The sequence below is a fragment of the Symsagittifera roscoffensis genome, chromosome 1, assembly GCF_963678635.1.
Source record: "Symsagittifera roscoffensis chromosome 1, txSymRosc1.1, whole genome shotgun sequence".
NCBI classification, from domain to species: domain Eukaryota; kingdom Metazoa; phylum Xenacoelomorpha; order Acoela; family Convolutidae; genus Symsagittifera; species Symsagittifera roscoffensis.
Genome location: NC_087062.1, coordinates 65,427,673 through 65,442,315, shown reverse-complemented (window position 1 = coordinate 65,442,315; position 14,643 = coordinate 65,427,673). Strand labels below are relative to the sequence as shown.

General features: G+C 35.8%; 1 protein-coding gene across 1 annotated transcript in view; it reads right to left on the bottom strand.

Annotated features, from left to right (window-relative positions):
- Positions 1-295: 295 nt before the first annotated feature.
- The window catches only part of LOC134847854 (membrane-associated guanylate kinase, WW and PDZ domain-containing protein 1-like), a 28,217-nt gene continuing 13,869 nt past the window's right edge, over positions 296-14,643 (bottom strand). Inside the window, exons 2-12 of the mRNA XM_063865093.1 lie at positions 8,713-8,829; positions 7,697-7,813; positions 7,480-7,584; positions 7,247-7,313; positions 6,842-6,894; positions 6,345-6,617; positions 3,407-4,358; positions 1,942-2,719; positions 1,587-1,810; positions 1,075-1,471; positions 296-870 (exon numbers count right to left, since the gene is read on the bottom strand). Coding sequence (XP_063721163.1) covers positions 703-870; positions 1,075-1,471; positions 1,587-1,810; positions 1,942-2,719; positions 3,407-4,358; positions 6,345-6,617; positions 6,842-6,894; positions 7,247-7,313; positions 7,480-7,584; positions 7,697-7,813; positions 8,713-8,829 — 3,251 coding nt within the window. The 3' untranslated portion in view covers positions 296-702. The remainder of the gene's footprint in view (positions 871-1,074; positions 1,472-1,586; positions 1,811-1,941; positions 2,720-3,406; positions 4,359-6,344; positions 6,618-6,841; positions 6,895-7,246; positions 7,314-7,479; positions 7,585-7,696; positions 7,814-8,712; positions 8,830-14,643) is intronic.

The window sequence follows — 14,643 nt, the reverse complement described above, 5'->3', positions numbered from 1 at the left end:
TTTGAACGGCCAAACATTTTTAGATCACCTCTTAGTAAAAACATTCACTGGTCATATAAAGGTATATCAGTATCCTTAAAAATGACTCACATGGGTATGCATCTCCTCGGCTATCAATTTTCACCTATATCTTGAAGTTTCGCCTATCAAGTGGTTTTTTCTTCAAGTTTAAATCAAACTAAATTTTAGTCGAAATCCACCCTTGCTGGGTCATCCTGTTTCCTTTCAATTTTTTTTTCAGTTATTTAAAAGTCATTTACGAAATCAGTTAAATTTGTCTAAAAATAGAGGAACGTACAGCTATACTTATCTACATATACAGTCAACATTAGACACATTTAATCTCTAAAACGAATTAGAATTTTGCAAATGAAAATTTAAAAACTCAGGATAGGGAAATTACTATTAATAGCGTCACAAAATTTGCGAGCTTTTTACTAATTTAAATATTGGATAGAGAAATGTTGACTCGAAAATTGCAACACCAAAACTTATGCCACGTTCATTGTGGATCAACTATTCATTGCAATTCCGCAGACCCCTTTCCATATTGTCGCCGCGGGTTTCGCAACTAAAATAATTGCAGGAAAAAAACCTGATACAAATCTAAAGCACATCAAGAAAATCCAGCATACACCACTGCTTAAGATAGATATGGATCTATAATATCAGTCTACAGTTGCAATAGAACACATTTGAACTTCAGAATTTTCCAGTGGGTGTGACAGGCTGAGAAAGATAAGCAGGTGTTGAAGCTCTGCTCAGTACCAGTTGCACTTGAGAAGGAGTGCTTCTAACTGCACTCAAGAAATCCGCATGAGTCATGCTATGTGTACTCGCGCCGTTAACTTCCAGAATCACGTCACCAATCTGAAACATTTACATCTGAATTGCTCTGCAATTTTGAAATCAGCGGCGTTAGTTTCTAGCTTTTTTGATGTTTAAACCAAACCCATTTCGAGATTACTTGAGGAATTATTATTTATCTTCAGTAAAACATCTCGAATTCAAATACTCACTTGTTTCATTTCACAATTTATCTATGATTTCCAGTTAGAATATCTGGCAAGCTACCTTTACTCGCTGAGATCTGTCGGCAGGTCCCTCAGGCGCAATTTTGAATATGTTGATCGGGTTCCCGAAGTCCACGCCTCCCTTCACGCTGAATCCGAAACCCACTCTCTCGTCTCTCACTAATCTACACTTGAGAATATTGCCCACCGAGGGAGAGTTCAAATCCGAACTAAAATTATGCATAGAGGATGCTTGTTGGCTAACACTGTGGTTAATTAACTCCGGGGTCAGATCCGTAGGCAAATTGGCTGGTCTAGGCGGCAAGGGATTTTGAGGAGAGTTGGAGGATAGAAAAGATTTAAGACCTCCATTGAGCTGAGAGGGATTTGGTTTCTGTGCTGGTGATTCACTGAACAGGAAATTGGCATTGTTCATCTTACTCATATTCGAGGTCTCCCTAAATTGAAATAAATTGAATATAAACATCGATAGTTGCTTCAGATTAGCATTTTTTCAAAACACTCCGTCCACAGATAAGTGGAAGGTTTTTGCATCATTCAATTTGTTCTTACTTGGAATTAGAAAGTAGACTTGTATTGATGAATTCGTTTGTGAGTGCATTGAGTAGTTTCAGCTCAGAGGACTTGTTCAGCTTCTGTTCAGACTGTGACCACACGGGATCCCTGCTCAGAGTGAGAGTGACCACTTGTCCTGACTCTTTGATCAAGGACACTATACTCGGGTGCTCCAAGCCCTGTATTCTCACATTGTTCACTGCATGTACACGGTCATCTACCTGAAGTTCAAAAGTATAGCTTATCAAAGGTAAGAAAAAATATTTTACAAACTTTTGTTTCATCATTCAGAGTGATCAATTTAAATTCATTTCGTTCGCAAAAATAGATGCAAAAAGAATTGGTTTCATACCTGCAAGTCGCGACACCTCTCAGCAGGAGAGTTTGGAACAATGCCGCCAATCTTCGTATACTGCTTGTTTGATGACGTCACAATAACAAATCCGAAACTCTCTTCTGGACTTCGTCTAACTGTCAAGTCGTAGAGAAACGCAGCACTCCTTCTCAACTTCAGCACCACTTGGCCTCTACTCTTTGCTCTCTTCAGAAGCCAGACAGCTTTGCTGTGCGCTTCACCGGCTACCGATTCCCCATCTATTTCCAATAATTCATCGCCACTTTTGATTTGTGCGTTTTCGGAGGCAGCTGTGTTGTCCAAAATGGATCCGATGAAGATACTGGAATTCTCTTCTGCTCCTCCTCTTATTTCAAATCCAAATTCATCCCTTTTTGTTTTTAACTTTACGTAAAAATCGCCATCATCTCTGTTCCTTCTTGAATTGGGAGGCGCCAAGAGCCTCGCCGAGTTTGCGTCACCATTACCATTCAAAGCAAGAATCGAACCTCCCATTAGGCGTTCAGCTACTGATTGCACACCTCTGATCACGTTTAGAAACGTCAGTTGGTTTACAGGACAGCCTTTGAGCATGTTAACAACTTGATCTTTGGACACATTGCGAGTGCTTGTTTCGTTGATGCTGGTTAAGATGTCGCCACTGCATAACTGTTGACAGTGCTGCTGGTCTAGAACTTGTTTCACTTGCACGTGGTATCCGTTCAGGGCGATTGCAGCTAGAGTGAACCCGAATCCAAACGAGCTCTTCATAATCGTAACTTGTAGGTGCTGGCCACTGAAATACAACATAGTATTTTTTTGTACATTTGGATATTGGAAGACAAAAGGTGCAAGCCTGTAAAAGTGATCAAATGGCTGAGAGGGACGTTGAGGTTTCCTCAAATGCCATTAAAAAAATCTTTTGTTCAGAATTGAATTTAGGGCCATAAAAATGCAATTAAAGCATCATTAGACATAGAGGTCAAATCATACAAATATCTAACAAAGCAAATTGATAATACAAAAATATTTTTCCTGGTAATGCAGCTTAGTATCGATACTCAGACTATGTTATGTGTACTTTTTATCTTTGTAAAATGTGTAAAATTTTTATCTTTGTAAAATGTTTTCAGACGCGAGTAATCCTCACCCACTCTACCCGCTTAAATTATTCTGAGAAGCAAAAACCTCACATCAGCTTTTCGGATTAGATTTTTTTCGGAATAAAAAAATGACTAAAAACTATACGATAACATATCGCGCTCGAGCCCTGATAAAGTTTCGATATGGGCCAATTTACTTCAGACAAAAAATAGGCAAGAAATAGGCCAATTTGCTTCAGAAAAACACGCTTATTTATGTCAATCTCTGGCATAAAGGGCCTAAATATATAATATTGCCAACCCAAACAATTAATCGCACTAAAATAGGTTTCCAATCGCACTAAAATAGGTTTAAAGCTGGAATATTGAAATAGACTAACTCAGGAAAAGTTGATGGGCCGTTGCTGGATTGCACTTGGTAAAGCTGACGTGGCTCCAAGTCCTTCGTCTTACGGGTCAGAGTGCTACTCTTGGATTCATACCCCATCATATCCTCACCCAACATATTGTCCTCGCTTTCTGTTTGTGAAACAGGTCTGCTTGTCTCATAACTTTGGGAACCTTTTATGTTGATTCGATCCTCGTTCACAAAATGAGAAGAAGACGAATCCGACTGTCTGCTGAGACGACTCTGACTCTGTTGAGCTATCGGCGGATATTGCGTCTGACTCGGTAGCTTCTGTCGTAAAGACACCGCTGATGTTGTCTGGTCGTGAATTAACGATGCATAAATGTGATCAATTGCCGCCGATTCTCTCTCCAGTTCATCAATTTCCTTCGAATTTCGATGTCTGTCGAAACCTTGACTACTGCGTTTATAGTTTATAGCCGAGTAATCATTACCCGCCGAATATCTTTGAGGCGCGTGCATGATAGCACCGTTGCCGTTGGCATTTACCTCATGAAAACTGCTGTTATTGCTATTGATATTTCGATTGTTTGGGGACTCGATATCGCTTCGTCTGTTCCATGAAGACCTTTGGGCGTCAAAGTTGTAACTCGCACTTTGAGGTCTGTAAAAGTCGGCTTTCGAGTTTAATCTATTCCGCTGGTGAGACATTTCTGAAACGTCTATAACTGTTGCCTTCGAAGAAACCGTTTTGTCGAATGAGTTCTGGTTTGAGGCGCCGCTCTGGTTCAAAGAACTGCTATTTGTACTCGACCCAGCAGCAGAAGAGACGTAAATTGGGGTTTTTAAACTGGGTTCATCCTTGAATCTCTTGACAGATACCTTGACCGAATCTCCTTCAGACAGTGCTTGGAATATTCCCGCAATCAGTCTGTTGTCTGCGTTTATGGCCGAAGTCTCGTTAACCAAGCAGAGTATATCGCCTAGTAAACAAACCAACTGACATACGGATATACTCTTTTCGTAAACACTTAGCTAGGTGGGACGCAACCTACTTTCCCTCTCGAAATTTGAGATTTGAAGTGATAAGTGGGATTTACAAATTAAATAGTGTCCCTTTTAGATACGATCGAGTTTCCTTCGATGTTTATATCAACTTTCTGCTTCCTTATTTGAACAAAATTCACACCATTAATGACATTTTAACGGCATTTCAAACAAACTAAACTAAACAGTCATTTCCGCTTCCAGACTTTCAAATAGCACAAATCTCATTACCTGACTGATTCAACATGTTTTGTAATTAGGTTATTCAGGTCGTTCTGTTTATTTATTGAGCGAACTATTTTAAGCCCTGAACTGCCGAGTTGATAAATCGCTGCGATTTATTGGCTATTCAGATTCTATCTTTATCTTTAGGAGAGACTTTGCACGACAAGCCGTCCGATTATAATTCCTTCCATGAAAGCAGGAAGACAAGAGATCAACTATACTTCTAAAAACAAATTTTACAGATGACACTATAAAAACAACTTTACTCGAGTAAAACCAAGTTTTTACGTCCTTAAGTACGCATAAAAAGCTATTGTAAGCCTGCTCGCTCACATTATTCACTCGAGTTAAAGACTAAAAATCAAAAACTTAAGCCCTAAAACGTCTACTAAACGTCTTTCTCGATACTGCGACAACTTTTGGTAAGTTTTTAATGTCACTGGAATCACGACTGGCATTGCTTTAAAACTATATATCACTCGATTCATTCCGATGATTATTTGTGGTACATGATTTTGCGCGGAAAACAAAAAAGAAAAACTAAAACACACCCGAATACAACGTCCCCCCACCCCATATTTCAAATGGTCGGAACAACAACCGTTAAAAAAGTGTTGGTAAAAGTCTTCTTTAACAAATCTTTTCTGATAACTAACTCCGATCCAAAACAATATTGTTTTGTTCATTTTGTTTGATTTAATTAAACTAATTCTTCGGTTCGAATTTGGCGATTACAACCCTAAGTAAACAAAAACATGACAAGAAAGAGAGAACAAAATGAGAGCCACCGATTGTTGCGAGACACCGCTTTCAGATAGTTACAAAAGTGTCAATTGGCACGGAACAGCAAAACTGACCCGCAAAACTTCTATTTGAAATTATTTTACAACTTTCTGATATACGAATATTTTCAATCTGACACTCTTTGATTTCAAAGCACCTTTTATTATTGAAAATTTCCACGAAATCTAAACCAATTTAAGAAAATTAGGTATTATTATATTTTCACTAGGACATTTCATGTGCTGTAATAATTTGCTATAAAAACGCAAAGCGCGAGAACAGCAAGAAGTAGCTCTAAAAGGTTAAACAGTGAAATAAGGAAGGAGCCTTGAAAAATCACCGACCTCCTAATTAGGATTCTCACATCCTCGCCTTTGCGCCACGATTGCTTCAAAATTAGCAAGGACTAGCCAACAATAAAGCAGAGAAAAGATGGTATTAAATCCCCAATGCTTATTTTAGTAAAATTTCCACAAAAGAGTATTTTTCTTGAATCCTTGGTTTGGAAAAAGGTGGACTTCATAAAATGAAAGTATGGGCGCTAATTCGTGTGTGTGAAAAACTTTTTAAAAGAAGTAAAAAAATAATGAGAATAAAAGTGCTGTAAGATAACTGTTGCTATTTGAAAAAACGTCACCCAAATAAGCAAATTACATTTTGTCCAGAAAACAAAACAGTTCTGACACAAGCTTCGTTTTCGTAAAAAATAATATTTAGAGTACCTCCTGGATTTAAACCGAAATCTTGTAAATAAACAAATTATTATTCTACTAGGCAGAGCCCGCACAATGCTCGTAATAAACTTTTTCCAAATTAATTCAGAATTGTTGTTCAAATTTATTTGGTTCCAGACATGGCTTTTACACATTTTCCTAAACGCCTACTAAAAAAACTTCAGCTTGCAGAAAAATTACCTTGTTTTAATTTCGCTCTGTCTGCTGGTCCTCCCTCTACGATCTCCGTTATTTGCAGAGCATCGCCCAGTAGCTTCAACCGGCGTACATACCAACTTCCACTGTCCTCATTGCCATGTAGAGGCGACTGTTTTATGTCGTAGGAGGGACCAACAGGTTGCAGAGTGAATCCGAATCCCCGGTCAGATTTGACCAGAACTGTGTCCACGTCCTCCCAGAAATAGTCTGTTCGCACTGGTTCAGAGTCTATTTTAGATTGCACTACCTCGAATTCTGAAAAAAGTATCTTGATAAACCATTCCACTGCCATTTAATCAAACTCAACAAACTACCAACAGCTTTGTCCTTCGCTTTATATTCTTTCCACTCTGAAAAAATTTGAGACGATATTTGATATTATAGACTTGTGTCAAAACAAATTGGCCGTTTCAGTATTTGGGTTCATTTATTTATCAGGGAAAAGGGCAACTAAAAAACTACGGATCTCAGGTACTCACGTGATATTTGAATTGGATCGGGAGGCTCAAATTGAGTCTTCCTGTTGATATGACTGAAACATAATAAGCAGTCTTTATTTAAACTTGTATGGTTTTGTTTTTCAATGAGCACCACAAAGATTTGATTGAAAATTGATTTAGTTCCATCAAAGCGTACAAACAAATATAACCGAGAAACATTCCGGCTTAAATTAAATGAGTTATATCTGAGGTCCTGAGGTCAAATAGTTTCAAAGTTAAAAGCACGTGATCATGATTTTCAGCTTCATTTCACCTTGATAGTTCCAATCTCTCGAACGCTTCCCGAGGTTTCGACAGAAATATTTATTGTGACAGCCCCACAAATAAATCTCTTTGTTTGATTAAACTGAAGCTAGAACATAAACATGTTAAGTCTGTGCTTACTCGACATAATAAACAATGTTCTGGTCCAAGTCTTCTATTCTCTCCCAGCCGGGTGGCAACTCCATGACTGAAAAATAAAAAACACATTCACAGCAAAATTCTCCAAGTTAACTTCAAGTTAATGAATTTTGCTGGTTTACTTGGAAATTAAGGTTGTTTTAGGAAAATTTTCCGACTGCATCAAATATTCTCTGACCAATTTCGCACTTAACACAACGGCAAAAAATTCTTACTTTTATCAGTGAATGCATGGGATTCTATGGGAGTGTCCTCCTGGATTTCACTGACGTGGTCGTCAAAAGCTATGTTTTCTGGACAGGGGGTGCCGTAATAATTGCCTAAACAACTAAGTTTAAGGTAAGATCAACAATGTCATAGAAAAGCTACGAAGGCGAGGTTAGAATATCAATATAATAATCTAACGTTCAAAAATATTTTTCGGAAACTTACCTTCGAAGACTGTGCTCTCCAGGAAAAAATTCTGGTTCTCGAGATCCAGGAATTGAAGCTGGGTCACGTGTTGATATGGTGATTCTTGATTTTCTTGTTCCATCATTAGCGTCGTGTCTGGACAATAAGAAATACAAATCAGATTAGATTGTTTGCGTATATAATAACCGCTTTCAGGCAGATAAAACACAAAAATTTATAATAAATTCAAAAAAACAAGGATAGCCGGTTGCTAAGCAAGTGGCACAAAATGTTCCGACCAGTCGTAAAAATACAAAAAGTTTTTTTTTCAAATTAGTCGTTTTTTGTTGGCGTGGTGTGATAAAAAAGAGCTGAACGAAAAAAAAACTGCGATTAGGCTTAGTCGAAGGTCACAGTGAATTAGCAAATACCTGATTTTGCCTGGAAAAATAGAAAACACACGAAAACAAAGTTCCTCCCCAATTTCAATAGTCGGAACAGGAAGTACTGCGTGAGAGTTCACCATTGGATCTACAGATCCGTTTTCAGATGTCTCTGAGCCGAAAAAAGGTTCCAATTTATCTAAATAGCTGAAAACAAGGTCTCAATACCTCTTCGCTTTAGTTATTCGCAGAAAAAAAAACGAGTAATAGGTATGGTGAAATCAAAACGAGTTTAAAAAATGAAAAAAAAAAATAGGACAGATTAGAGAATTTTTTCTCACTAGTTCTTCAATGTCTATGATGTAGCCAATGTCCAAAAAAGTGTAGTTGAAGCCGTTCACTCCAAAACGAGTTTCAAGTTATATAGTATCTATCAATTCTGTATACAAACCTTCAAATGATATCATGTCATCTATTAAGTAATAAACCATGCTAGCTTCCAAAACGAAATGGAATAATTCATAAAAGGCACCATCGATGAGCTAAATGGAACGTGAAATGAGAAAAAAAACTCTAATCGTAGATAAAATGAAAACCTTCCCGTTATCCTAATCACAATCAAGACAATAGCATATTAATTCTGTCACAATGTTGATCATTTAGTGGACTCACAGGGAATGATGTATCTGTGGATGTTGGCTCTGACGTCACTCTGCAGCTGGTAATCCGGCGTTTCTCTATCGAATCTGGCCTGCAACAGGTCTCTCAGATCCAACGACAAACCACAGTCTGAAACTAATTCCTCATAAGCAAACTCACATTCATACGGTTAACACAGACACGAATCAGCATTTCGAAAACAAGCACAAACACGGCAAAAAACTTTCGACTGTCTGAATGAGGTATTGTGTCAAAAATATGAATTGCATTCATTTCTAGCCTCTTTTTTCATAAAGATATCTTTTGTCAAATTAACGATAACAAAACTAGAAGCTGCAACGAATATAAAACAATCGCAGTATTTAGCTATTCGCAAATTTTACCAGCCTATTTTTTACATTGTAAAATGTGTATTTTCCAATTTTCATTCGGCGATTATTGTCCGTTAACATAAAGCTTAAGTTTTCCTGGTGATCAAAAATCACAAGCAAAACCAACCATACACAAAAGTTTCCAGGAAAGGCGAAGCGAAGTGGAACCTGATCTAGACTACATTTTATGATTGGATAATTTAGATATTTTACCAATGTAAAGTATTTAATATTAACCAATCATGATCCATCTAACTAACAACCCACTTATTTGTAAGTGCTGAAGTTACTTGTAATTTCAGCACCAGAGAGATTTGAATTTAACTTAGAAATTAGTTGGACTCTCCCGAGCACTTCAGCAGCCGCAATAAACCAGTATACCCTAGATCTATTGAGCCTAGCAGAGACTAGTTAAACAACCTGAGACTAGATAGTATAAGAGTAAGATTAGGATCGGTATTAGACTAAGAAGTTGCACGAATCTATCCGGCCGAAAATAAGATAGCGTGACGAGCAGACGGTGTACCCTATCCGAAATTACTCTATGAGTTAACCAACTCGGTCATAACTCATCTGGTGCGACCATAAGTCTCGAACAAGACCTTAATAGCTTAGAATTAACCAAAATAGATTAGAAATTAGACAAAAACATTTTAAAAATGTTATACGACAATAATTTAATCGAAATGTCTCTACGACTCAATAGATCAGAGCCAATATTCCGAACCATAACAGAACTACCCGGAATTGGAAGAAGACCTCGAACCAGAGACGACATACGACAAAGTAGAAACTTGCCATATAGCTATATGATAGTTAGGCAAAAACCAGAACAAACTTTTATATTTAGAATACTACTGGCAATGAATTTAGATTTTCATTTGCAAACATAAAACCTTGAAGTTAATCTTCAAAATCATTTCAGGCGCTAAACAAAATTATTAATATACAATAACGATTGATAAAAAGATCTAAGATCGTTTTCCTAAAACTCTGCAGTAATATACAAAACATGTTTGAAAAATATTTATTGAAAAATAAAAATAAAAATTAGTAGCATGACAATAAATGGTTAGTAATCATAAATCATCCTGTTGTTCCAGCTCCATCATCTAAAACATAACAGCAATCATAAACCCACTAATATCATCAAAACACTAAATCTTTCCTTTACACACATTTAAAATTTTATTAAAACTTAAATTCACTTAATTTTAAAACCAGATCATCAAGGCTTATCCTTGGATCTTAAATCATTTTCTACTTAATTAAATTTCAAATTTGATCATCAAGGCTTATCCTTGGATCAAACAGAACAACTTTGTTCTCCCCCACCCACTTAATTAGTGTCTAACGACCTCAAACGTCGATTCACTACCCAACCCTTTCTAAAGACCTAAGACTAATAGAAATTTTTAAACAAAACTAATCATTCAAATTAGGATAAACAGTGAAGAACTTCGGTTATTCATCCTTCACTTGACCCCCCCCTCTTAACAGACCCAGGATAAATCTTAGACTTAGTAAGTTTAAAATAGTATCTAACGAACTACTCGCGTTCTAATTATACCTGAACCTTGTGGATCGATTTACTATTCTCCAACCCTTGAACACAATCACTACCCCTAAGTAAGATTAAGTAAGTTAACACCTTAACTTATACTAGCCACGAGAAAGTAAAAAATCATTCTTCGGAATCGATATACTTTTCTCTCCAACCCTGAACAAATAGACCCAGGTTAAGCTAACCAAAAAATCGTAAGAACTAACAGTTTAGGAAAATAGAAATCATTTAACAACCTTTTGCATCCGTCATCCTAAACCTTATGTCATTTAAAAACCTAGGAAATAAACAAACAATCGTTTTACACAATTGTGAAATAGATAACAAAAAATACGACCTTGTAATCACACCTCATACACAAACAGTTGGATACATTCGAACAAAACGACAAACACTAAAAAGAAAAATAATAACGAAACAAAGACAAATAACACGAAAAAGATTTTCAAAAAATCGAAACGCATTTTCAGAATCAGAAACCAACAGTTTAGACGAACTTTACAAACTAAAAGAATCAATAGATAAAAATTGCCCACTTCACGATCAATTATATTTTTCTGACTCAGAAACAACTTCAAATTCATCAAAAAGAGGAAAAAGAAGAATAAAAAAGCAGTATAAACACAAACCAGTACATTTATACAATTGGAATCAACCAATTCGACACATTAATAATTACATATTAACAGTCATCGAACGAAAAAATGAGCTCAACGCACACCCCAGGTGAAGAAAGTACAGATGATGATGAAATCTTTCCTTTTATAGTAGATGCAACCACTGATAGAGGACAGCATATATTTTGCAAAAATTTACTATTAAATTTATTTGAACCCGGAATCAGTCCATGTAAAACAGAGTTCCCAGATGTAAAAATCAAAAGACAAATCATAGACCACTACTTAAAAGATATGTGCAACATAACACAACAGTATGGAATCTACTCCATAGAATTCACCTCACCAAACCATAATAATAGAAAATATACAATTCAAACAGACGATCTTGATTTAGAATTTTCAAAAATTTTTTCAGAATATATAAAAAGCATCCAATATCATAACTCACAAAGAGCAAACTCCATATTCACCAATGAAGTTTTCGCAATAATATATAGTTATATTTCGATATTAGAAAACGAAATCCCAATAACAAATGTCTCACCGACAGAAACATCTAAACATTTGAAAGTACGACATGAAATCACACTACTCTCTAGTTATTTAAACATCATTAAAGAAAATTTCACGAAAGACGACGTTTCACAACATACAAAACACGATCTACAAAAAATTTTGGCATGGTTCATAATAGATTATTTCACACACAATATTGATTTAATTGCACAAGCAAGAAAAAATTTTAGACCCCAAAACTCGAACGATGATACCGCTATCACAGAACAATCAGATTATGTTTGGGACCCCGAATGGTCTCATCCCGCATTTATAAGCTTCCCACAATCAATCTCAAGTCAAGCAATAAGTACGATATCTTACATAAGAGATTATGTAAAAGTAATACCATTAACCATTGATGCAACACCATTAAACTATAATACATTTTTGCCCGATACACAAAATAATAGTTTAAACTCTACAGTTATACACAATGAAAACCTCAATGGAACTAGGAATCTTACTCAACAAGATATCCAGACACCATCACACTTCATAAATGAAGAAATTGTACACACAACAACTACACAACAAAGTATTTCACCAATACGCCCAAATTTAACAACACCAAGAAATACAAATCCTTCACAAACACAGGTAACCTTACAATCAACCGTTAAACCTTCGGTTGCCCCTAAATATTCACATATGGATTACCAAACATACAGACCCATGACAATACCATCAAAAACACGCAAAACATTCACTAGAAACAACTTTACAGACCATAATTATAATTATACACATCCATCAAAAACATATAACCAACCACAAAGAAATTTTAACCAATATACAAGATCTCGAAATTGGGATAACCCAATGACCCAACCTAATTCAATAAATTTCCAAACAAATCCTCCACAGGATCACAGTGAAAATTAGCCATTTTTTCAACAAAATAAAAATAAAAAACAGACATCTTATCAAATGGATTATTTATCCTCAGATGATGATTTCTTACAACCAGATATATTTGCACCAAATACTCAAGAATATCGTAGACAAGGAATACAGAGAACACGTACAAATCATAGAAATTTTTCTCCACAACCAATAGATGCACAACATCAACAACCAATTCAACAACAAAATCTAATTAATACACAATCTTTTCAACCAATTCAACAACAAAATCCAATGACTGCACACTCGTATCAAGCATCACAAATGCAAAATGAAATACCACTCCCATATTATCTCCAACAACATGAAATAACAAGAAACCAACTTTCAAATTTTTCTCAAATGCCAAATGCAGCAGAATCATTACAAATGACAATGAATCCATACCTTATGGGTGGATCATCAATAACATCAAACAAACCTTTAATGGTTTTCACAGGAACAGACCCTGAATACTCTGTAGAAGATTATTTAAATGCAGTAACAGCAAACCTGATTTTAAATATTGGACCTGAACCAATTAATACGCCACTACATCAAAACTGGATACATCGACGCACAGCGTTAATACAAACAACCTTAGATGGCGCAGCCCAAAAATGGTTTTCAGTACTACCTCTAGAAATAAAATCAAACTGGAAAAGGTTTACACAGGAATTTTCAAAAATGTTTGACTCCGAAAGAAACAAACAACAACAAAGAGTTTTATGTAATGAAATTCGCAGATTACCAAACGAAACCATCAAGCAAATAGCAGTACGAATCGAAACACTAGTTCGAAAAGCATATTCACTAAATACACACGACTATAAAAACACAAAGATGACAGAAATCTTAATGATGACCTTAACACCACAATTAAGGAAAATAGCAATAAAAAAGAGAGCATCCCATCCTTCTTCAATTCGAGAACCCGATTTAGATTTTCGAAAACTAGTAGACAAATTAGAACAAGCAGAAATCACGATGAAACTAGAAGAAACGGAAAATCTGAAATTACAATACGTTAACAGAATTGAAACGACTCCCACTAATATTAATAATATACAGGAATCAGAGACAGACCTCGTTGAAAAAATCACTGAAATACTCAATATTTACGAAAAGAACCCAAACTTTAAAGGCAAACCATCTTTCAAAAAATGGTGTAATTATTGCCGACGATACGGACATAGTATTTCCGAATGTAGACAAAAACAGCAAGACAATCAAAATAAATCTCAAAAATATAAAGAACCAAATAAATCATTCTATCAATACATGAAAAAAGATCAAAATCTACCGAACAAAACAGTCTACAGCAACAACAGTTCAGGAAAACCACTCCCGAACAATACAAATTATACAAGAAATCAATCACCATATAACTCAAGTTATAGAGGAAGATCACCAGAACGAAGAAACACGAATAATTCATCACAAAATCACTACAATAGACCAAATAGTCGAAATAACTACTCCAGATCAAATTCAAATACACAACGATTTGTTTCTAGATCTAATTCCCAATCAAGAAATAACTACTATCCAAACAACCAATCACGAAATTCATCATACAATAGGAATAGAAACTACTCCTATAATCGAAATAGAAGTTATTCAAACAACCGAAACCAGAATTACCCGAACAATCAATCAAGGAATAACTCATATAATAGATCGAACTATAACAGACCAAACAATAATTACCAAAACAGATCGCGAAATAATTCACAAAATCGACACTCAAGTTATAATAATCGTTATAGAAATTATTCCCAATCACCACACCGGAATAATAATAACTATAATAATTCTAATAATCGCCACAGAAGTAGTACACCTAAACATCAAAGACAAATCAATCAAGTACAATCTAATCCAGAAACAACATCAGACCCTCCAGGTATTGATGACACAGTAACTGATACGTTACAACTCAATCAAA